Raw genomic sequence first — 25,289 nt, 5'->3', positions numbered from 1 at the left:
TTGATGCCAGTCATTAAATAGTAATTTAGGAACTATGATTCCTATATACATAAGGGTTTTTTAGCTATAAAATTACTATTTAAATACCTTATTTACAAAGAAAAAAATTGAGAGAAGCCATGTAGGAAAGGCTATAGCAAGCAGGTGAGTTTTCTGGAGATGGCCCACTGTGTTGCAAGGCTGTGATGGGTGCACTGTGGAGAGGCCCAGACCCACAGAGTTTGTCCCAGGATTGCTTCCTGCTGCTGCTGTGCCTTTCCTGCCTCTATCACTTAGCCTAAGGTTTCCTGGACATCAGCCCACCCCTACTGGGAAAATTCCCTACAGATCAACACGAAGATGAATTGTCATATTCTAATGCTATTTAGATGAATTAATGACTTTACAGAATTCCTGATTTGATTCAAATAATTTTAGGAAGACAGCTTAAAGAAATGTTTTTAGTTGTTTTATCAGAGAGATGTAATAAAATTAGACTCAAGAATAGAATGTACCTCCTCGTAGAATAGTAAATAAAGGCTGCATAAGAAGGAATACAATGGGCTTTCATGAACTGCACTAAGAAGAGAAACAGGCTTACACATACAAATCTGTAATCAAAGAAAAACATTCATTCTAGGTCAGGTCCAAGGTTGGGGCCACAGGTGTGCACCATGATAAAGCAAGGCCATGTGCAACTGTTGCTGTGAACTAATACTGAGCTTATAGAATGAAGCACTGCTCTGAACTTACTATCTACACCCTTCTGTAATTCCCTTTCGTGTAACATTTTATCTATGAGGTAATTTTATAAAGAACTTTTGTCTAAGAAGCTATAAGGAGGCTGAGAAAAGAAATAAAGTGTGGCTGGTGGGGCTCTGCTCCATCCACCAAACGTGTATATATATGTCTGTCTGTACAGTATGTATATATGTATGTTTGTCTACATGTATGTAGATAAGTGTATGTATATAACTATGCATATAAGTATGCATGTGCATTTGTGAAACTGATGACACTGGTGGTCAGGCCTGTGCAGAGTGAGAGAGAGAGAGAGAGAGAGAGAGAGAGAGAGAGAGAGCGAGCGAGAGCGTGTGCGTGCACCTGACTTACTTTCTCTGTGAAATTGCCAAAAGCCATCAGCGTTTGACCCCAGGATAGTGAGAGTTAAATTGCCAGCACCTATCAGTTTCTGGGCCCCAAAACAGTAAGAGAGAGTTACAAGGCCAGAAGTCACCAGCCTTTGACCTTTGTCCAATGCTGTGTCCCCTTTCAGTACCTGACTGTCAAGGCTGGCTCCCAGCAAAAAGTCAATTCTGTGTGTCTCTCTCACTAGTATCTTCTTGGAGCCAGGCACTTACCACTTTCTTGAAATCGTCTTCTGCTTCGTCAAGCTTCCCTTGTTTGAGCAGTAGGTGACCTCTCTGTAGTCTTGCCTGGGAGGAAAAAGAGCGGCTGTGCTGAGTGCTGTGGATTTCTAAATCTTTTTAAAATAAAGAATAAATAATATAATCAAGTGACTAATATTTCTTTTTCCAATGTTTGTTTGCCTTATTACTGAGGCACATTTCTATAACTACAGAATATGCATAATTCTTATTGAAGTGTGTTTTCTTTAAAAACATTTTGCTCAACACAAAGGCTCTGTTTTGGGAGCTCTTTTGTTTGTCTGTGTGAGACATAAGATCTCTTTTCAGAGTGAAAATAATGTCCTGGAACTAGATGACAGCAATGACAACGTACAGCCTAAAAACATCCTGAGAGTCACCAACTCCTCAAAGTGTGAAACTAATGGTACATCAATTATATAACTTTTTATAATTAAGCTGGGTGTCAAACACAAGGACCCATAAAGAAGATACAAGGGTTCTACCTTCAAGATATATTCCAGACCCTCTATCTTAATTTTAAAAGATACTTTTTGACATCATACTAAATGTTTTCCACAGAAAGTTGCCGTGAGACTATCAAAGCTCCAGAAATAGGTCTGCTGTTCACTAAGCCTTCAATCTTCAATGTAAGTATTTATTATTGCCAGGATGACAGTGTCTCTTCCCCTTCACTTCTGATAATCCTTCTCTTCTAATACACATTACCCCAGCCCTTCAACATATGCCTACTCTCGGATGACTAATTTCTTCTAAAACAAAGAACAGAAACCATAGATTGCCATGTAAGTTTATGTATCACTTTCATAGAACATAAAATTTCCCTAACCCTCTATCAAATACACCAACACACATAAATACCATTACGGCCATTTCAGCTAGTCAATGACTAATCATAATGCTAAGAAAATGGGTTATTTAACCTTTGTAAAAGGTTATACTAAGCTGTATCAAGTAATAAAGTCAACAAAATATGATAGTTGGGAATTCTATTTTAAAATAATATTGCAGCCACATTTCAAATCAAACATGCATTACATGGCTATTAGTCAGCTTGGATCCTTCCTTCTAGGAACGTGGCAAATTATAAATAATGGTCACAAAGTTAATTTTTAGGCCAATTTGCCTGGCCCATATGTGTTGTTATGTGATCCTCAGTTGGTGATGCCACTTTGGGAAGTGGTAAAAACCTTAGGAGTCAGGGCCTGGCTGAAGGAAGCAGGGCACAGAGAGTTATCCTTGGGAGCCGTATCCTATCCTGGACTACGGTTATTCTCTGCTTCCTGCTAGCCATAAAGTCAGCAAGTTCCTCTTCCCTAAACTCCCACTGCCACAGTGCCCAGTGTCACCATGGGTCCACAGTCATGGAGCCAAGAACTGTGTACTGAATACTGAAAGCTCTGAATCTGTGAGTTAAAATGAATCTCTCTCATAAGTTGTTTATGTTAGCTGTGCTGTCACATTGACAGAACTAATTAATGCAGCACCAACGGAGTCCCCATACAACGTGTGACAGCCCTCACAGGACTTGCCAGCCCTCAGGATATGAGACTGTAAGATTCTGAGCCTCTGAAGCTTGTACAGTGATGCCAGGAAGAACCACGCTAACAATGCCTGGGACCCACCAAGCCCCCCTCCCCTAAAATGGGTAACTCTGTTTAATTCTTCCTAACTCATTCTTAAATGAAACTGTGGTCAGTTGGCTGAAATCCTACTCAGCCTCTTAAGTCTCTCCACATCATGTCCACATTCCTTCCTTCACATGGACTTGTCTTTCTAAACCACAAAGTTAATACTGCCAGACTTCTGAGAAGAATCACCTAGTATGCCCTGTGTGTCGGCTACTCCTGGTTGTCAACTTGATACACCTGGAATGCTTCAACCGAGAAATGGAGGGCACATCTGTGATCCGGATCATGAGGCTGGAAGGCACAGGCTTTTGACCTGGATCTTGATTTGGGATGACATATGCTTTTGATTCAGATCTTGGGCATAATGGCCATGAAAAATTTAGGCCTAGGCAAGGTAGTACACACCTTTAATCCCAGGAGACAGAGGCAAGTAGATCTGAATTCAAGGTCATCTTGGGACAGACCAAGTTCCAAATCCAGGCGTAGTGGTACACGCCTTTAATATGGGTCACACCTTCTGCTGGAGGCCTACATAAGGACATTGGAAGAAGGAAGACTCGCTCTTCTTCGCCTGCTTGCTCTTACTAGCCAGCACATCTGTTGGAGCCTACTTCTTCAGGATTCTAACTTGAAATGCCCAACCTCGTGAGACCGAGCAACTGCCGGATTCCTGGACTTCCCATTCCCAGCTACCCACTGCTGGGTCAGTAGGACTGCAGACTGTAAGCCATTCCAATCATTTCCCTCAATACACAGAGACATTCCATAAATTCTGTGACTCTAGAGAACCCTGACTAGCATATTGTTACTGTTCCGTTCAGACCTGTTTTGTTTTGTTGGGACAGGTCTCTCTGCATAGCCCTGACTGTCCTGAAACTAGCTCACTGGGAGGACTAGGAAGAGATGTGCATGCCTCTGTCCCCTGTGCCAACACAAGCAGTATCCATACAGACTGCTAATGCCAACAGCACTTTGAGTTTTGCTATTACTTGCTGCCGCTACTGAGACACCATCTGGCTACAGTTCTCAAGCTCCAGGGATTCTCCCAGCTGGCTATGTATAGCCATGTGACACTGACGAACAAGTGACAGGTCTGGATCTGAAATCCTCCAGTAATGCCCCAGGTGCCAATACTCACTTCAGGAACCAGGTTACCCCTGCCAGTCCCCTTAAGCTCCCCCTGAGCAAGCTTGGTGAACTTAGAACTCACGGCAGTAAAGTCCATCTTCAGCGCAATCACTTTGGTGAGGTCGGGCAGCGCTGCTTTGGATTTTCCCATGGCTAAGAAGACGGTAGCTCTCCTATAGTATGCGATATAGTTATCGGGGTCACCATCTGAAAAATAAAAGAATAAATATTAGCTGCTTTTGACAAAGCCTGAGAAAATTACAGTTTACAAGTTTACTAAGAATGGCAGACGAGCGATGGAAGCACACCACTCTAATCCCAGCACTTGGGAGGCAGAGGGGAAGAAAGAGATCATTTCCGTTTACAACTCTCAGGTCACAATCAATCACTAATGGAAGTCAAGGCAGGGACCTGGAGGAACTGCAGCAGAGGCCATGCAGGGCTGCTGCTTGCTGACTTGTTCCTGATGGCTTGCTCAGCCTGCACTCTTTGTTTTTCCCAAGACAGGGTTTCTCTGTGTATCCCTGGCTGTCCTGGAACTCACTCTGTAGACCAGGCTGGCCTTGAACTCTGAAATCCACCTGCCTCTGCCTCCCAAGTGCTGAGATTAAAGGCATGTGCCACAGCCTGCACTCTTATAACATCCAGGACCACCAGGCCGGGGTGGCACCACCCACACTGAGTTGGCCCCTCCTACATCACACATCAATCAAGAAATACCTTACAAGCTTGCCCACAGTCCAGCCTGGCGGGAAGTTTCTCAACAGATTCCCCTCTCTGAGAAGATTCTAGCTTGTATCAGACTGAGTTTGGCGGTAGGGAGACAGCACAATAATACAAAATAATTAGAAAACTGAACAAAGCTCTGGGGCGCGGGGCAGGGCGGGGAAAAGAGGGGGCAGTGTAAGGAGAAAAAAAATTTTAAAAAAAGAAAGAAAAGAAAAGAAAAGAAAAGAAAAGAAAGAAAGAAAGAAAGAAGAGAGAAGAGAAGAGAAGAGAAGAGAAGAGAAGAGAAGAGAAGAGAAGAGAAGAGAAGAGAAGAGAAGAGAAGAGAAGAGAAAAAAGAAAACTGAACAAGAGAACGAGATTGAAGTTCTTCCTTAGAGCATCAAACAATTCAAGTATGGGTGACTTGGCCCTAACAAAGACCATCATTTTTGAAGAAAAACCTAAAGAAGGTAAATTATAATCAATGTTATTTATAAATTGTATTGTGTTTGAGACAGTCTCTCTGTGTGGTCCTAGAACTCACAGAGATCCTCCTAGCTCTGCCTCCCAAGCTGGAATTACCGGCATGCACCACCATGCTCAGCCAACGCTGTAAACTCTGGCAGTGGGGAGCACTAAGACTGACCCCTTCTCGTGGATATGTAAATCTTTATTCTTGCTCCAGCCAGCTCAAACTAGGTCAAAGTCTTCATTCATTCACTCATTCACTGAGAAGCAATAGAAGGGAGAACAAAACCGTACCCAAGAGGTTCACAGGGCTACAGAGCCGGCTCAGTAGTTACGCGCACAAGTGGCTCTTCAGAGGACCAAGTTTGGTTCAGATGACTCACAAATGCCTCTGAGTCCAGCTCCAGGTATTCCAACACCCTTTTCTGGCCTCCACAGACAGTATATGCATAGTACACATACATAAGCACATTTAAAAAGTTTAAAAAGAAGTTTGCAGTCTTTAACCTTGATTATTCCCTTTGGAAAGACACTGGACTCCTTGTCCCTGTCATATCTGAACAGCAGTGTCTGTGCCCTCATTTCACAGGGAGGCTCCCATGTGATGAGCTTTCCATGACATAGTCAATTACATGTCAAAATTTGTTTGCTGTTTTATTGTGTACTGGACAAAAAAATCTAGGATGTGTAATACTGGTTTTCTTTGCAGAAAAATGAGGAAATCTAACATTTCAGACAGCCCTTCATTAATTTACAACCTTAGGGATGATGGGGTAGGTCAGGGTTAAAGCAAGAACTTGCCTAGCACACAGGCCTTGCGTTCAATACCCAGTGCCATACAAATACACAGGTGACCACTTGCTCAGTCATCCACGCCACACACCTAGGACACCCTGTAAGAGCTACCAGGGAAAGGATTTCAGACCCAAGGGTTCCTTATCCTCATTACCTTACAAACCTGGACAGGTAATGCCACAGTGCTACCAAAAGAGGACAAGGTGAAAATGTGTGTCTACTGTTACTCTAAAGATATCAATAAAAATCAGAGTTTAAGAAAAGCATGAGATGGGGCCTACAAGAAGGCTCAGTAAAAAAAAAGACCCAATGCCAAGGTTGATAGCCTGAGCCACACAGTGGAGGGAGAACCAACTCCCACAAGCTGTCCCTCATCTACCCACACTCTCACTGAGACAGGCACACACTCACCCACACAGATAGATGGATGGATGGATGGATGGATGGATGGATGGATGGATGGATGACAGGCAGGTAGACAGACAGACAGATGACAGTAAATAAAAGAATTTGCAAAGAAAAATAATGCCAAACTAAAGCCTACCTGCATTTCTGTCTTTAAAGTGAACAGGAGTGGCTGATTCTTCTGGGAACTGTACTTGGTGGGAATTAACTGAATAACCAGCCTTTACCACCACAAACCAAGGGGAAAAGAAGTAAATAAAAGACGACTCTGAGCAAAGTCCTATCGAAAGACCTAGTTTAACAGTGATCCCGTAAGTCATACAGGGAAAGCTTCCCAACCGGGCATGATACAGACCATGTTTAACGCCAGCTGGGCATGATACCGACCGTGTTTAATGCCAGCATGCAGAGGCAGGAGAGCTCTGTGAGTTGCAGGTCAATTTGGGTGACTTAGTAAGTTCCAGGCTAGCAAAGACTCACCTCTTTTCTTTAGAAGTCATAATAGCTGATGTTACAGAAAGAAAGAAAAGTCACCCAAGAGAAACACCATAAGGGACAACTAGAATCTGACTAATACTGAAGAATCAATGAACTAGAAAAATTTCAAATCTCAAAAAAATAAAATAAAAATCACAGAAATGACTATATTGATAACCCCAAAGTATAGCACGCTATGTGAAATCTGCCTAAGAAGGCAGGGAACGACGGAAGAATGTCTTGGTTCTTGCTGGATGCTTTATGCTATAACACAATGCGCTTTATCATGACATTTGCCACACAGAGATGCTGTGTGCAGATTCCATTCAGCAGACATTCACTCACCTTCATCTCCCCATCCTCCCTCCTCCACCTTCATGTCTTGCGACCCAGTGAGGCTCTCAAGGGTTGTTATAGGTCCTGGATTGGCTAACAACAGATGGTTTACAGAAGAACAGACTCCTTAGCCAGTGGCAACACCACTCAAGAATGTCTCTCCTTCTCCTGGCAACCACTAAATGCCTCTCAGTGCTCAGAAAGCGGGGGCACCTCATGACACCTCCCCACACCTGAAATCTCCAACAGGTGCGGTAAATCCAGGGATAAAGATAAAGGAGTCCCACTTACAGCTGAGCAGTCAACAGTCCCTTATCCTCTACATTTAACCAATTACGAGTCTCTACAGTTACTACTCCCACTGCAGAACAGTTTATCAAATTGTCAAAATCTTAAGTTATGTTTAATGTTATGTTATGTTTAACATGAGTAAGCCTCAGTTACCTGTTTTTTTTTTTTTATTAGATATTTTCTTCATTTACATTTCAAATGCTATCCCCCAACCCTGCTCCCCAACACACCCACTCCCGCTTCCTGGCTCTGGCGTTCCCCTATACTGGGGCATATGATCTTCACAAGACCAAGGGGTCTCTCCTCCCTTTGATGGGCAACTAGGCCATCCTCTGCTACATATGCAGCTAGAGACACAGCTCTGGGGGGTACCGGTTAGTTCATACAGTTACCTGTTTTTATAAATGTCTTTACACTCTAAAGACTGTGTGCATGTGTATGTGTGTGTGTGTGCGCGTGTGTGCCTGTGTGCGTACATTTGTGTGTGTGTGTGTGTGTGTGTGTGTGTGTATGTGTGGTGTGTGCCCATGTGCATACATTTGTGTGTGTGTGTGTGTGTGTGTGTGTATGTGTGGTGTGTGCCTGTGTGCGTACATTTGTGTGTGTGTGTGTGTGTGTATGTGTGGTGTGTGCCCATGTGCATACATTTGTGTGTGTGTGTGTGTGTGTGTGTGTGTGTGTATGTGTGGTGTGTGCCTGTGTGCGTACATTTGTGTATATGTGTGTGTATGTGTGGTGTGTGCCCATGTGCATACATTTGTGTGTGTGTGTGTGTGTGTGTGTATGTGTATGTGTATGTGTGGTGTGTGCCTGTGTGCGTACATTTGTGTATATGTGTGTGTATGTGTGGTGTGTGCCCATGTGCATACATTTGTGTGTGTGTGTGTGTGTGTGTGTGTGTGTATGTGTATGTGTATGTGTGGTGTGTGCCTGTGTGCGTACATTTGTGTATGTGTGTGTGTGTGTGTGTGTGTGGTGTGTGCCTGTGTGCGTGCATTTGTGTGTGTGTGTGTGTGTGTGTCTGTGTGTCTGTGTGTCTGTGTATGTGTGTGTGCAGTGGAGGCCAGTACTCGGCAGCTCGAGTGACAGGTAGTTTAAGCCAACAGTCATGGGCACTGTGACTTAACCTTAGGTCCTGTGGAAGAGCAGTACATGCTCTTGACCACTGAGCCTTCCCTCCAGCATCCTCGGTTACCTCTTCTGTTAGAGACATATGCATTCATGAGTGTCTGTTTATTAATCTAATTCACCCAGAACCCTGAAAATATGTTTAATGGTTTATTTAACAAGTAATAATGGTTGAAGTGTTCCAAAATGGAAGTTCTGACTAGAACTCATAAGAGAGCAACCGAGTGATCAGGGTTAGGATACCAACCAACTGCAGCGTGAAACTGTGATAAGGCGTCGGCTAGCTGTCCGGCTGCGAGTAATTTCTTCCCCAATTCAAGATGCTTCTCCACATCCGCATTTACTCCACACTCAGCGCCTGAAGAGTAACAGGATAATAAGTTGAGTAACAGGATAATAAGTTAACTTTCCATGAACCAAGATGAAACCCAATAAAAGTCATAGAAGCTGTTTCACTTTTTTGGGGTTTTTTTGTTTTGTTTTGTTTTTCAGAAAATTATTTTAATAGTTACAAAACATTTTTTACAGAATCAGTATAAAGTAGCAATTGATTATTTTATAATTATGAGAATTAGACTTGAGGTCTTGGCTGAATGGGGCTGAACCAACCAAAGGCCTCAGCCTGCTCGCTCAGAGACCACCCTCGGAACCTGGCCCTGCCGACATCTGTCATGCCCAGGCAATGAGATGACCGGGGCTTTTAAAAAAACTCTCTCTACTCATTCTTTGGAGGCTTGAAGTGAACTCAGCGTTCATTAAACACCTTCCAGCTTCTGTCATTGACCACTTCGACATTTAGTTCTGACTGCATTCATTTCAACTTTGTCTGTTCTTTTCTAAGTCGCTTTAATAACATTAAGTCATCCAGGTTCTTTTCTCTCTTCTCGGAGACTTTTTACTACTGCTGAGGTCTGGGCAATACAGTTCTTTATAACTCTGTCCCTACTGACATGAGCTGCCAACAAAGACTCATACAGCTGTTTACAGGTTTGGCTGGCATCGATTTTCCCTGCAAAGGAAGCTGTTGGAACCGTAGTGTTTAATTCATGTACTATTCTGCAATCAATTGTCCTCATCACCTTGAGTAATTCCTGGAACTAGGCGAACTCTTCACAGTTCACACTGCCACTGGGTGCCGCCATATTGGACGAAGCTGTTTCATTTTATAGCAAGTAAAAATCTCCCAAAATATACCTATATTCAACTCAGCCAATGAAAGAATAAAACCAGTACACAGAATAAAAGAGAAATAGACTACAGTATTGGTGAAGCTATTCTGGATAATCAGTCAGTACCACTTTGTTAAAGCTGGCTGATGGCCCAGGTATTATGCAAGCCTGAGGACCAGAGTGGATCCCAGCTACCACAAAAACACCAGGAGGGCATGGAAGAAACAGGAGCCTCCGGCAAGCTGGCTGGTAACAAACCAGAGAGAAGGCTCTCCACTCTGTGAGAACCAGCCTCAGAAAATAAAATCTAAAGCAGGGTTAAGGATAACACCTAACATTAACCTCTGGCTTGCTTCCACACGCACATGAATAGACAGACACACGAGTACACATATACACATATACACATGCCACACATGCATGTGCACCTGCATACACGCTCATGCACAAATATGAACTCAGACACATATTACATTCTAACAAAAACTGCTTTGCTATGCTAGAACCTCTCACCTTAACGAATGGATAGCGGACAGTCCGCTATGACATTCAGTTACTTACTGAGCATCCACAAGATAGCAGGCACAGTTCTGGGATGAGTGAGTCCTCCCCCTTGAGTCCCCCCAGTAGCAGACATTACAGTGGGAGACAGACACAATGAACAGTAAGCTATACAGAATATCAGGTAAAATGACTCTGGAATAGAACAAATGACGTGAAGGGTCAACAGGGAGAGGCCACTCATAGACGGAATGTCCAAGGCAGCCTTCCTTGGGAAGCTGACATGGAGAAAGTAAGAAGTCCGACATGCAGACAGGAGAAGGAACTTTCCCACAAGGCCCAGCTAAGGCAAAGGCCTTAAGTCCATGCTGCCCAGAGATGGCGAGGAGATCTGGATACCTACAGAAGAGCCACAAAACGAACAATATGAAATCAAACACAAAGCCCTGTATGCCCTGCTTTGGATCTTACTCTTGGTGAAAATGGAGCCTATCAGATACTTTAAATAGAAGAATCTGACTAAGTAGGCCAATTATCTATAAACTCTCTTTACTCAGAATCCCTTTTTCAAGGGTTGCACTGCCATTATTCACTAGAGTGTTCAGGCATTCCTCCTTTACTGTGAGGACAATGTTGTGTTTGTCAGTAAAAGGAGCTAGAGAGAACTGCAGGAAGGAGACTTCCTGGTTCTCTGCCCCAGCCCCTCAGCAATCGGGCAGCCTCAGCCCTGAACCACCTCCCAACAAGGACAATGCACACTCAAAGATCTAACTTCACAACTCACAGCATCGTCCACACATCCATGCACATTAGCTGACTGGCACTGTAATCTGCGCCTGCTGATTGTTTCCTGTCCTCCCATGCCCTGTAGACCACTCTGGTCAACACTGGTTAGACTACCACTTTGGCTGACTGTCACAACACATTGACATCTCCTACATTTGACCATAATGGCAGAAATGATGAAACAAGGGCTGCGATAAGGGATGACTCTTTTCTATGCACTCAAGTACTTAGAGAAGAATGTCCCAACTAAGCCATCCTGTGGGTTTCCATAACAACTCTAGAATAATCACCCCACCCCCACCTTAGCAGTCACAAAGCTGGGCTAGCTAAAATCAGCCATCAAAGTGTGAAGATTGCAGAATTCAAACTGCAGTCTCACCAAGTTCGCCTGTGAACACTGGGGCATCAGTGAGTACCGGATACTAGCATCTATAGTGGGGGCATGTTTGGATCCAGTTCCTTCTCAACCTTTTACCTGAAGCCGCTTCCCCTTCTTTGTCTAAGGAAGCTCACTCTACCGTTTAAAAACTATAAAGCACTTTTTTCTTCTCTTCTAGTTTTTTACAGCATACAAGCAATCTGATATTACATATTTATGTAAACAGAATTGGAACATTCATCTTTATGCTCCCTATCTGACCTTCATAAACTCCAAAAGTACAATGAGTCATCTGATTTAATGGCAACATAGCTACTTCTGTAAATTCAATAACAATATTTCTTAACTCGACAAGGAATCTGTGTGTGAAAACTGGACATAGTACTACCGGTAGATCCAGCAATACCTCTCCTGGGCACATACCCAGAAGATATCCCAACCGGTAAGAAGGACACATGTTCCACTATGTTCATAGCAGCCTTATTTATAACAGCCAGAAGCTGGAAAGAACCCAGATGTCCCTCAACAGAGGAATCGATACAGAAAATGTGGTACATTTACACAATGGAGTACTACTCAGCTATTAAAAAGAATGAATTTATGAAATTCTTGGGCAAATGGATGTATCTGGAGGATATCATCCTGAGTGAGGTAACCCAATCACAAAAGAAGTCACTTGATATGTACTCACTGATAAGTGAATATTAGCTCAGAAACCTAGAATACCCAAGATACAACTTCCAAAACACAAGAAAATCAAGAAGGAAGACCAACGCGTGGATACTTCATTCCTCCCTAGAATAGGGAATAAAATATCCGTGGAAGGAGTTGCAGAGACAAAGTTTGGAACTAAGATGAAAGGATGGACCATCCAGAGACTGTCCCACCTGGAGGTCCATCCTATAATCAGCCACCCAACGCAGACACTATTGCATATGACAGCAAGATTTTGCTGAAAGGACCCTGATATAGCTGTCTCGTGTGAGGCTTTACCAGTGCCTGGCAAATACAGAAGTGGATGCTCACAGTCATCTATAGGATGGAACACAGGGGCCCCCAATGTAGGAGCTAGAGAAAGTACCCAAGAGCTGAAGGGGTCTGCAACCCTATAGGTGGAACAACAATATGAACTAATCAGTACCCCCAGAGCTGGTGCATATGTAGCAGAAGATGGCCTTGTCGGCCAGGGCCCCTTGGTCTTGCAAACTTTATATGCTCCAGTACAGGGGAAGGCCAGGGCCAAGAAGTGGGAGGGGTGGGTAGGGGAGCAGGGCGGGGGAGGGCATAGGGGACTTTTGGAATAGCATTTGAAATGTAAATGAAGAAAATATCTAATAAAAACAGTGAAAGAAAATCTGAGTATGATACATCTAACTATAGTGTATGAGATGACACAGATCAGAAACTAAGGAAGACTTTCTGAAGGGAAGCAAACCTGGGGCTTACAGTGGAGAGGTGGCATATGGCAACTAGGCCGACATCTCATGTACACAGATGAGTAAGGAGTGACACACTGGCAGACCCAGGGAAGTTTAGCTTAGTGGACTCTGAGAAACAACATTCAACCACACTCTCTGAATTGTGCCATGGATGGACTCCAAGTACTGAGTGCTTCAAACTGTGCTAAAACAAATATAAAGTACCACAGCCAGAAAAATCACCTTTACAAAATCAGTCCTCAGACTGACTGGTACTCCATACTTCTGAAACATACAGGCATCTATAAAGCCAATTCTTACATAGCTTAACACTTAGAAAGAAAACAAAACTAGTACCACATGTATTTTTTTTTAGTTGTTTAAAATGTATATACACAGATTCAAAAGGTCTCAACAGCTATTTAAACTCAGCTCTAGCAGCAAGGATGCAATGGATACAAGAAATAAACAAGATAATTTAGTAAGTGCCAATCTGATGCTAGGTGACAAAATGCCCGAGGAAAGGAGTCATTAATACAGTACTCAAAGGCAGCTCCCAAGGGCAGAATGTCTACGCTAAAACAACAGTAACAGGAGTGGAGAGTAACGCTGAAGGACACACGCCAAAATCACATCCAAGCAACCAAACCACTGCAACGAGCCTCGCCTCTTAGGGAAAAACTCAACTTCCAGGAAACTAGATAAAGCTACAGACAGCAAGGAGGGAAGGACAAAGAACATGGACAAACAGATCAAACTGCAAGCTAGGGAGCAAAATTTAGATTTTTATGTAAGTGATAAAGGAAGCCCCTAGAATGGGTTTTACAAGAAAGTGAAAGTCTAATTTGTATTTTTAAAAGATTACTTTGACTGCAATGTGAAAGACAGACTGGAGTCAGATATGAATAGAGAGTACTGTGGTGATGTAAACTAAAGACAGCATGCTGGATCCATTATACAGATTTTATTTATGCTTTCAAAAGATAATGCATCTGCTGTACTGATCACTTTTTTACAGCAAAAGTATGTTAATATACTATTTATATTTTTAAATTAGCGAAGTAAACTAAAGAATGTTTTGTTTACAAATTATTACTATTATAAATATTTGATGAGATGGCTTACTTAGAGAAAAGGCACTTGTCACTAACTGTAGTGACTGAAGTTTGGCTCCCACAAGTTGTTCTCTGACCATCAGAGGGCACCATGGCACATATACAACCGTACTCAAACAGATACAACTAAAAATAGATTTTAATTGCTTAAAAGTCATGAAACATTATTGAACTATAGGTTGAAAGTATAATAGAAAAAAGTATAATAGAATTGTTATATTATGTCATAATATATTACCAACAGGACATGTTGGTAATATAGTTTGTCTTTGTTGTATAGTCCTAGGCATCACACTCAAACCTTATACACACTAGGCAACTACACCACTAAACTATCCCCTACCCTAGTTCTTACCTCTAAATTTTGATCTTTTAAAGGTAATTTCTAATATAAATTATACCCAAAAACATTTATACTTCCTACCTAAAATAAAAAAGAATGTACATCACTAATGCAAGAGAGTGGAGTGTACAAAACTGTAGTAGATTAGACTAGAAAATGACCCAGGGTCAATCATGGTGAAAGCCCTGACTGAGCCAAAGACTACCTCTGCCTCAGGGCCCACACCAGAACCCAGATGTGAACACTGAGGACAAGCTGGGGCACGTGTCATTTACAGCAACCTTTGCATGAAGATTTCAAACATTTCCCTGTTATATTCTCTCGGAGATAGAAACAAATCAAAGTTCTCAATTTCTCAAGTGAGGAAGTAAAAGTATGAGATAAACCACTAGGAAAAGGAAGCCAGGCCCAGTGCTGCACACTTGTAATCCCAGCACTTGATTGGCTGAATCAAGGGGCTTTCATGAGTTCAAAGCCAGCTTAGGCTATACAGTAAGAACCTGTCTCCAAAAACAGGAAGATGATTTCCTGATCCATCCATAACAATGACCAAGAAGGAAACAAGTAACATAAGAACTAAAAGCCTAGCGGGGCATGGTGGCGCACACCTTTAATCCCAACACTCTCGAGGCAGAGGCAGACAGATTTCTGAGTTTGAGGCCAGCCTGGTCTACAAAATGAGTTCCAGGACAGCCAGGGCTACACAGAGAAACCCTGTCTTGAAAAACAAACAAACAAACAAACAAACAAACAAAAAGAACTAAAAGCCTAGCATGGACTAGGTACTTCTGTGTGCAAATAAACCTAGCATGGACTAGGTACTTCTGTGTTTAAATAAACCTACCATGCATTAGATACTTCTGTGTTTAAATAAACCTACCATGCACTAGGTACTTCTGCGTGTTTAGCTAATTTAATTTTCCCAACTCCAGGATGTAAACATCTTTCATACTCTTATTACTGAAATAACTGAGGCTCAAATAATTGACAGTTCTGGCCATAGATTCACAATGACTGCCAAACAATCCATTTCCAAAGCCCACGTCTATTTTCCACACATGTAAGAGTCTTCTCATGTAGCAGTATTTCAGCACTGTAGGTTCATTCTTAAGTCCAGTGGGAGCCAAGAATGCATTTGTAATGTTCTTTTCAACTGCTATGTCACATTATACTACACATTGCCCCTAAATATTGGATACTCTTTACATTTCTTTTGTTTTCTACAACGGAAAGAAACACTTAGTTTATGACCATACCACTCTGAACAAATCTAATCTCATCTGAAGGAGACATTTCTCATTTCCCCATCCCTTCAGAGTAAACCTTTGATCTATATTTATAATTTTATTCAATCAAATTTCTATTTGGTTATGTAACTTAGTACTCTGTCTATGCAAATTCTCATGACTCCCCAATAACTATGCAGAGAAAACTGTAATTCCTTTGGTACACTTCAGCCACTGTTTCTGTACTAGAACATGCAGCCGTCTACAGGCTGGGAGAGCTGGAGAGCCCTTTTACTCTCCAGAGGTTCCCAACTCCAGTCTTACCTTCTCCCAAGCCCTTACTCCATGCTGCATCCAGAACAATCCTTTTGTTTTCATATTACTGGGTCATCACGACAACCCTCCAAGTTTAAAGGCAGAGAACACACTTGAGGCCCATGTTCCCTGATGCTGGTCCCGGGTCATTACCGTCATCCTTCCTCCACTACATGCTTTCTGCTCTTACAGCAAAGCGGATTGGTTGTACTTCACAGAACGTACTGTATGTCCTCCTGCCTCCTGCGTTCACATCACTGTTCCATGGAGCAGCCCTTCCCAACTGCCCACCTCGAAAATTCCCACTCCTCAAGATTCTGTCCCGGGACTAGGGATGTAGCTTAGCTTAGGGGAAAAAGGTCCTAGGTTCTATCTTCAAAACCACAGGGTACGAAGAAACAAGCAACCAAAACCAAACAGGTCCTGTACAGCGCTGCCTCCACTGTGCACCTCTGCACCCGCCTGGCAAGAGCAGGAGTCCTCTAGCTCCCCCTGTACTATGCATTCCCATACTCACAAATGCACACTTGCTTTGCAGGACACACTGCTTCTCAACACACTGCTCTTCACAGTTAGCCTGTCTCTTACAACTCTGATCCACCCTTAGCCCAGCATTAATGAAAAGCAAGTCAGAGAGCAGAAACTATTCCTCTATGAACATCACATAGTTCAGTGTATTACATATGGTGAGCACTCAATATTTATTAAATTAAATGAATATTTGCCTTCCTACTTGAATATGTCTTCAAATTAAGTCTATAACACATATAATTACCAAGTCCAATTACTAATAACTGATCCTAAATGATCCATCAAGACACTAATGTCTAAAAAAGGTTCCTTATAGATTGTTGGCCGTCTTACAACATCTATACTCTATTCTGAGCCACAATTTTTATTACATTGCTACACGTTGTGTGAGCACTATTTTCCAAGAGATAAGACAATCAAGTATCAAGTAATTTCCGAATGAGCCCTGACTGAGCAGGTTTCTCCTGTCAATCAGGGGTCAACAGTGTAAAGAGGAAGAGTAGGAAAAAAGATAGACTAACTAATAGTGTTATTCTCTGAGGATTGCGACAGAAGAAAACAAGGCACACACATGTTGTACAGACATATATGTAGGCAAAATACCCACACACATAAAATAAATAGAATCTTTAAAATAAATAAATAAATAAAAGTGTATTACCAGGAGAACCAAAATACAACTCAGTAGCTTCAGGGGCAAATGATGAATGTTGGAGACTCGGTAGATGCAAAGGGCATGTTGCAATGCTGGAGGGGAGAAGTGATGGCAAAAGAGAGAAACAACTTGTCTGAAGAAAGCCCTTCCTTTTCACATGCCTCCAACCCACCAGAGGCCAAGCTAAGACAGGATGCTGAGCATGAAACCTGCCTGGGAAACAATGCAAGTTCATAACCAGCCTGAACGACTTTTATTTTTAAAGACCAAACCAAGTTAAGTGACCTAGGACTTCTCAAAATCCAAACTACTAATCCAGCTAAAACTCCTCAGACTGGTGAGGAATGTGGGCAGAGATGGAGATAAGAGCCAGAATTGTGTTGTGGAAAAAAAGAAAAAAGATGTTGTTCTCCTCCTCAACAAAGACACCATCTTAGAATGACTTAAGTGGAGGCCAGCCTTCAGGCTGGCTCTGTGACTAAAGGCACTTTGCCACCAAGCCTGGTGGACTTGAACTTAATCCCTGGACCCCATACCACATGATGGAGCAAGAGACCCAGCTCCTGCAAGTTTTCATCCGGCCTCCACACACTGTGCTAACACACAGCCCAACTCTGCCCTGCCCTCAACCTCCTCCAACTCAGTTGTTGTTGTTGTTGTTGTTGTTGTTGTTGTTAAGAATGAATAAAGCCAGTTGGTGGTAACCCACAACTTTAATCCCAGCACTCCGGAGTCAGAGAGGCAGCCTGGTCTACAGAGCTCCAGGACAGCCAAGGCAACACAATGAAATCCTGTGTGTGTGTGTGGGGGGTTGGGGGGGGGAGGTGAGGGAGTAAGAGAAAGGGAATTAAACTTAAGCTGGACTTGGATATTTCAGGGCAAGGTTTAAAGTCACTGATTTTTCAAGAACAGGCAGACTGAAGAATTAGAGTACAAGCAACACTGAGTGTGCAGTTGAGATTGAGGCTCAGGGGCTTAAAAGGAGACTAACAATCAGGCTGGTTTTCTCCATCTGTGTTTATCCTTTAGGTACATAAAACAAACTTAAATTTACTGGGCTTGGGGATCTGCTGGGTAAGGAAAGCCAAAGAATACAAGAGCAGAAAAACATAAGAATGTGTTTGTAATAACATGGTTGTCGTGATGGCCCCCTAAGCTTGAAGAAAACAGATAAAAGGTAAGGATGGTTCCCCAAAGCCTGTCTTATGGTCCCTGTTTTGTCAACTCTAAGGTAACACAGTTATTTTTTTAAGACTTTATTTTATTTATATGGATACACTGTAGCTGTCTTCTGACACACCAGAAGAGGGCGTCAGATCCCATTACAGATGGTTGTGAGCCACCATGTGGTTGCTGGGAATTGAACTCAGGACCTTTGGAAAAGCAGTCAGTGCTCTTAACCTCTAAGCCTTCTCTCTAGCCTCAACATATTTATTTTGTATACCTCACCACAGCACCATATAGCTTAACCTTAGCTGACACATGAGTCTTTTCTTATATTCCAAGACTCCAAGCAACTAGCTCATCATATTTAGCAATGTTAAAAGAGCTAGTTTCTAAAGATACAGAAAGCAAATAAAGCTAAGATTGAAAAAATAAAGAATTGAGTTATGAAGGGCAGGTGATTGGGTTCCAGGGAATTTCTATGTAAACAAAGTTAAACTGTTCATTAATAAATCCAAAGAAAGCAGGTGTAGTGGGGCAAGCCTGTAATGCCAATACTCAGAAGGCGGAGGGGAGAGGACCACCACAAGCCTGAGCCAATCCTGATATGCATATCAAATTCCAGAGTCCATCCAGACTAGCCTGGGCTAAAGAGTGAGACCCTGTCTCAACACCACACACACACACACACACACACACACACACACACACCCCAAATAGTTAAAAGATCATGACAATAGAAACTGAACTGAATCACCATTAACTTCACATGGGAGGCCGGGTTTGGTGGTGCCAGCCTTTAATCCCAGCATTTGGGAGGCAGAAGCAGGTGAATTTCTGAGTTCGTGGCCAGCCTGGTCTACAGAGTGAGTTCCAGGACAGCCAGGCCTACACAGAGAAACCCTGTCTCAAAAACAAACAAAACAAAACAAAAACAAACAAACAAACAAAAAACTTCACATGGGAAAATAAAACCTACTTGCTCCAGGGCATCTCATCTTAGAGCAAGTCTGCCCCACAGAATGGAGGCAACTGCAATCCCATGCATCCTCTCAGCCAACGCCAGCTGGTGGGATGAGCTAAACGCTGACACTGCTGCTAACCTTATAATCTACCTTGCGAAACAGTTCAAAATAATTTTAGGAAGTTATCTGACCATCTGATTATATAAACTATTAAAATCATGCATTTAAATTTTTCTCTTCATATTTAACTAATACCAAAGAAATCATACAAAAGGTCAAATATACTGTTAATTTATCGGTTTAAATAAAATCTATTACAACCTTTTGTTTGCAAAGACTTTCAAATCTTTTCCCATGATGGCCAAAATATATGGTTTAATCATATATTTATTCAGTGAATTAAAAACTGGCTTCCTGGTGTCCGATGCACACAGCTCTCTAACAGCGCTGCCTCTTGCTTGCTGAGCTCTGGCCAGCCACAGTACAGGGGAAGGAGGTGTCCAAACCGTGGGTGGCTCCAGTAAAGCAGACAAAACACACAAGGCCTGCAGATCCACCGGTGCTAAAGCACTGAGGAAACAACTGGCTACAAAAGCCTCGCCACAGAGTGCACCCTCTACTAGAGGGGTGAAGAAACCTCATGGTACAGCGTTACAGGCCTGGTACGGTGGCACAGCAGACGCTCTCAGAAGGCCACTGAGCTTCTGACTCACAGGCTCCCCTGTTAGCGTCTGGTGCGAGAAAGTGCTCAGGACTTCAAAACAGACCTGCGCTTCCAGCGTGCGACTACTGGTGATTTGCAGGAGGCAAGTGAGGCCTAGCTGGTTGGCCCTTCTGAAAGGACCAAACTGTGCTATCCACACCAAACATGCAGCAATTATGCCAAAAGATATCCAGCTAGCCCGCCACACACGCGGAGAACATGCTTAAGAGTCACTATGAGGGGAAACATTTCATTCTCAAGAAATTGTTTTTCTTCTTGTTGTTGTTGTCAGTAGTTCCCCACCCCAACCCCAATGGGGTCAAAGGTACCTAAGTATATGATTGCGAGTGGAAACATAGGGGACAGCATCGGGTATTGGCGTTTTTCCATGTTTATTTGTGTGTGAATTTTTAATATAAATGCAAGATGGAAAGCATTAATGCAAGCAAACTGTTCCAGTGAACACATTTCAACTTCATAGCAATTATAAATAAACATGTTAACATTTTCTGGACAATGCCAGCATTTGGATTTTTTAAAAAATTAATTAAATTCCTTGTTGGTGGCAATAAACAGTGTCTGTAGCATTGTTAGCACCCAGTAGATTCCACCACTCACTATCCTTTTCTGAGATGTCCTCATGCAAATAAGGGCTTTTAATGTTGTCTGTCTTCTGTGCTGTTCCTGTAAGTTTGCTATTAAAATACATACTATTAAAAAAATAAAAATAAAAAAATAAAAAAATTTTAAAAACTGGTTCCCAGTCTACCAAGGTGGCACACACCTTTAATCCCAGCAGAGGCAGAGTTAGAGGCCAGCCTGGTCTACACAGTGAGTTCCAGGGCAGACAAGGCTGCACAGTGTGACCCTGGGGGTGGGGTGGTGGTTAGTTATAACTGGGTTCATTGACCTTAGTTTTGAGGACACATGCAGGTCAGGTGGTGCCACACTGCACTTATGGCTGGAGAGAGAAGACATAAGGGAAAGTTCTATGAGAACAGGAAATGTGATATAGGTCAAGAGAAAAAGAAAACTAAGACAACAAAATGTTTTTTGTCTGTATTCATACTCAACTCACCAAGCCACTAGCAATAAAATGAAATAATCTTATTTGTAATGTGAGAGTGCTAAGATGTCTTCCTCTGCTTGGATCTCACGTGTGTCTCTCTAGTGTGAGAGAGAAGGCACCCCGGCACCTCGGCTCCCTGGAGCTGCTTGTGCGATGCTGGCAGCCTCTTAACAGGGCCACCTCCAGTCCCTACAATTTTCTTTCTACTCAAAAATTCTATTTCTCCTGCTCTAGCTTTCTTTCAAAACCTCTCAGAAAGGAAATTTGAAGAGTCAGCCAATGATATATGCTTCCCTCCTGTGGATTACAACAGAAAAGCCCAGTTTAAATCAGGAAAAAAGCAGGCCACTGAGGTGTGCCACTCCATCTCTACAGTACGAAACTGTGTTTCACGTTTCCTGTTCTCACAGAACTCTCCCTTATGTCTTCTCTCTGCAGCCTTAAGTGCAGTGTGGCAGCACCTGACCTGCATGCCTCCTCAAGACAGAGGCTAATGGACCCAGATATAACTAAGCCATTTAAGAAAACAGAAGCTAACAATTTGCTACTCTGTATCTTAATAACCTCATCACCAATTCTAACAAACAGCATAACCTCTAATTCAATTCCTACAGATACTTTATTACACCAGTGATTCTCAAAATGTGGTCATCTGGGATCCTCTCAGAAATGAAAATTTCACTTTCCATCAAGACCTACTAAATCAGACGTTCTGTAAGTGTGCCCAACTCTTACAAGTATTCTATGTGAGATTCTGGTATACAATCAAGCTGGAGAACCACTGTTTTGGGAGGAAAAGCAGGTTTTGGTATTTGAGGATTTTTGGTTTTTGTTCTGTTTTGTTTAGGGGAGGGTTGTTTGGTCTTGGGTTTTCTTTTGGTTTTGGGTTTGTTTTTAGACAAAGTAAACAGTAGCTCAGAGTGGCCTAACACTCTTTAATTGATGATAATCCTCCTGCCTTAGCTTCTTGATTGCTGAAATCACAGGTATGAGCCAGCACACCTGGGAAGACCACTACACTGAGCCTGCCAGGAAACCACCCCCCCTGTCACTTTCTATTGCTAACTTAAAAGGCTGATTTTGCTCGGCCGTCCGACTTTAAAATGCTTGAAGTGAATGCTATGTACAATTTCCTGTTCCCACCTTCATACAGAGGTAAATTTTATTTTTAAAGATTTTCTTTACTCTGTGTACACACACACAAGGGCTCATGTGTGTGCATGTGTTCTCTCATTCTCTCATACCCCACCTCTCTCCCTCTCTCCCCACCCCCCACCCACACACACACCCCTCTTTGGGTGCTTGTGGAACCAGAAGACTGAGTTGTGAGTAATTACAACTAACTCACTGCATCCTGATCTGGTACTAGGAATGCAACTCCAGTCTTCTGCAAGGCCAACAAACACACTAACCATTTCTCCAGTCCCAAGATAAATTTTCATTAAGCTCTTGGAACACCAGCTCCCAGATGTGTAACACAGAGACTATCACATATCTCTGTGGAATAAGAGCTGGCTTACAGAAATGCTCTTTCCTTCTCCATCACCTGCCATTCTGCACAGGTAATACTCCTGGAAAAGCAACACTGGCTTTCTCCTCAGAGAGGCCACTGGTGCTTTCCTGACGGGAAAACTCGGAGTTTTCTTATAGAAATACCACAGTAGAGAGATGAAATGCTAAAAGTCCTAATCCTGCAAAGAACAGAAACTCGAATAAGGTGCTTGATCTACAAGCTCCTGGATGAGGTAAGGCAAACAAAAATAAGCACTCCCATGTCTGGAGAGTAAGTTAAATCGACACTAAGTAGAGCATAGACAACTTTCCCTTAAGTTACTAAAATAAGTCACTAATGATAACTGGGCACAATCAATGCAGATGGAAAGAATTAGAAAATGAAAGAAAGTTAGAACATATGACCCATACTAAAGTGGTCCAGGCCTTCAAATTCCAATCCCCTCACTTTTGAGGCTGGCTCCAACATCAAATTATTGGTCTCAATATTGCCACAGTACACATTCTGATTTGGGGTTCAAAGAACGTATGGTGATCAGGAAGCCAAAACCAACAAAAACCATACCTTTAATGGTTAAAAACCTAAGCATATGTCTTTAAAAAAAAGAAAGAAAGAAACCCGCATAGACTTCTATGATGGTTTCATCATAAACTGTTCCCAATTTCAGTTCCTCAGTCCCTCCAAATGGAATATTCAACTGTTTACTCTTTCCATGACAACTATCCCCAGACTTACAGGAATGAGTACAGAGCAGTGCCCAGGACAGATGTCACTACAGCACCGTAACCAAGTTGGGAAGTTCAGTGGGCATTTGGGGCTTCAATGTCTAACTCCTCCCCGCTCTGACACCCAAGATAGGACAGGCCTCTATTTTTTGCTATTCTGTTGGGAGTAGCCAACATTCCAGTCTGGAGCCCAGGGTGAAACGTAAGCGCTCCCTATTTTTTTTTTTAAGAGACTTTTTTTTTTTTTTTTTTTTGCGATGACTAGAAAAAGTAACGTCAGTGGGGGGACAAAGTTGAATGTCGCCTTGCTGGGAACTGTGAAGCCACAGCCAGCCCAGCAAGTTAGGCGCCGGGAGCTCCGAGCCCAGAGGTGGGCTTCTCCAGGCACCAGCCTAAGTTGCGCGCCCGACGCGGGGTCGTGAGGGAATGGGACTGGCTTCGGAAAGGGCCCTGGCCCGCCACTCCGGAACCGGGACCCGTCCCGTGCATGCCGCCGTTTCGCCTCCTCCCGGCACCCCCGATCCAGGGTCCCCCGGACGCCGGACTCCCGGCTGCGCTGGCCCAGGCCGCCGAAACCGGCCTCGCGCGCGCGGCCCGCCAGTCCCGCCTCTCAGCCCACGGAACCGGAACCGGGCTCGGACCCAGCCTCGCGCCCCGGAGCGCCGCTCCCAGCCGGGACCGGGACCCGAAGCCCGCCCCGGGAGCAGGGCGGGACTCACCTTCGTACTGCAGGTCCACCAGGACCAGCAGGAACGGGAACACCGCGCCCAGCCGGCTGCCCACCGAGCCGGGGGCCACCATGTCCAAGGGCGCCTGAGCCGAAGAGCAGGAAGGTGCGCGGCCCAGCAGCCCGCGCGGCCAACAGCCCGCAGCGAAGCGCCCCGTCCACTCGCTCGCTCGCTCGGTCAGCGCTCGGGCCTCAGCGGCGGCTGGCGCCCGGCGGCGGAAAACAGCGGTAGGCGGGGCCCGCGGAGCCACGCCCCGGGCGCCGCCGCCGCCCAATCGCCTTCCTTCTGGCCACAGAGCGGCCCAGCTCGCCCGGGTCGTGGTTGGCGCTGATTGGTTGTGGGGGCTGGCGCCCCGCCCCGCCTCTGATAGGATAACGTGGAAGCACAAGACGAGGCTGCGTCCGCTGGTCGTGGAGCTGTCAGCGGGCTCCAAACCGCCGCCGAGCGCCGAGGAGGAAGAGGCTGGGGAGGCCGGGCTGCGGCCGCCGAGTCCGCATGCGCGGGCCCTAGAGCCCTTCTGGGCCGGCCTCGCGGGCTGGCTTGGCAGGGGCGGCGGGTTCCTGGAGCGAGCCCAGATTCCTTCGGGTAGTGTTGGGGGATAAGGCGCCGCCGCCTGGGCTGGTAAGGCCAGAGAGTCTCAGGAAGTCTCCAGGGACGTCCGAGAGAGATGACTGGACTTCTTGAATGAAATGGGGGAAGAAACCCAAATAGCCACTCCGTGGGTGAAAAGGGGAAAAAAAAAGTTTATTCCAAACTGCGAAGGCTGTCTCTCGGGAAAGCAGAGAGAAGCGCTGCGCGGGCTGGGGTGATGGTGGGGATTTATCTTCTGGGTTATATGGGACCTTGACGGGCTAATAGACCCCACTGTCATAAGTTAATGGAAGAGCCAAATGTCCCTTTTCCCAGAGATAGGAGAATAACTCCACTTAGCAAGTAGGAACTATCTTCACCACCACCACCACCCCGAGGGAATGCTGGCTTTTGTCTAGATGCCCTACCTGGGGGAAAGGAATTTCTTGGGGGACCTGACACTATTGAGGTCTGCTAGTGGATCAGAGATGCAAGAGCCATTCTACCAAGTCTCACAGTTGGTCTGGGTGGCTCTCTTAAAATCCGCAGTCCTCTCAGTCTCGCCAAAGAAACTTCCAGAATCACTTTTTTTTTTAGGTTGGCTTAATGGTTTCTGGGGCTATTTCCTGCCCTAGACTAAGTATCTATTGATGCATCCTTAAAATGCTTCCAGTGCCTTT

At 44.0% G+C, this 25,289-nt stretch overlaps 1 protein-coding gene and 1 pseudogene across 1 annotated transcript in view; both read right to left on the bottom strand.

Annotated features, from left to right (window-relative positions):
- Nucleotides 1-24,269, bottom strand: part of Dnajc3 (DnaJ heat shock protein family (Hsp40) member C3) — a 43,771-nt gene extending 19,502 nt beyond the window's left edge. The window contains exons 1-4 of the mRNA NM_008929.3: nucleotides 24,031-24,269; nucleotides 8,982-9,092; nucleotides 4,209-4,333; nucleotides 1,341-1,415 (exon numbers count right to left, since the gene is read on the bottom strand). Coding sequence (NP_032955.2) covers nucleotides 1,341-1,415; nucleotides 4,209-4,333; nucleotides 8,982-9,092; nucleotides 24,031-24,112 — 393 coding nt within the window. The 5' untranslated portion in view covers nucleotides 24,113-24,269. The remainder of the gene's footprint in view (nucleotides 1-1,340; nucleotides 1,416-4,208; nucleotides 4,334-8,981; nucleotides 9,093-24,030) is intronic.
- On the bottom strand, nucleotides 9,219-9,886 carry Gm4678 (predicted gene 4678; annotated as a pseudogene).
- Nucleotides 24,270-25,289: the final 1,020 nt, after the last annotated feature.

This window comes from Mus musculus, chromosome 14, assembly GCF_000001635.26.
Source record: "Mus musculus strain C57BL/6J chromosome 14, GRCm38.p6 C57BL/6J".
NCBI classification, from domain to species: domain Eukaryota; kingdom Metazoa; phylum Chordata; class Mammalia; order Rodentia; family Muridae; genus Mus; species Mus musculus.
Note: the sequence above shows the minus strand (reverse complement) of the source record. Positions and strands in the feature narration are given on the sequence as shown.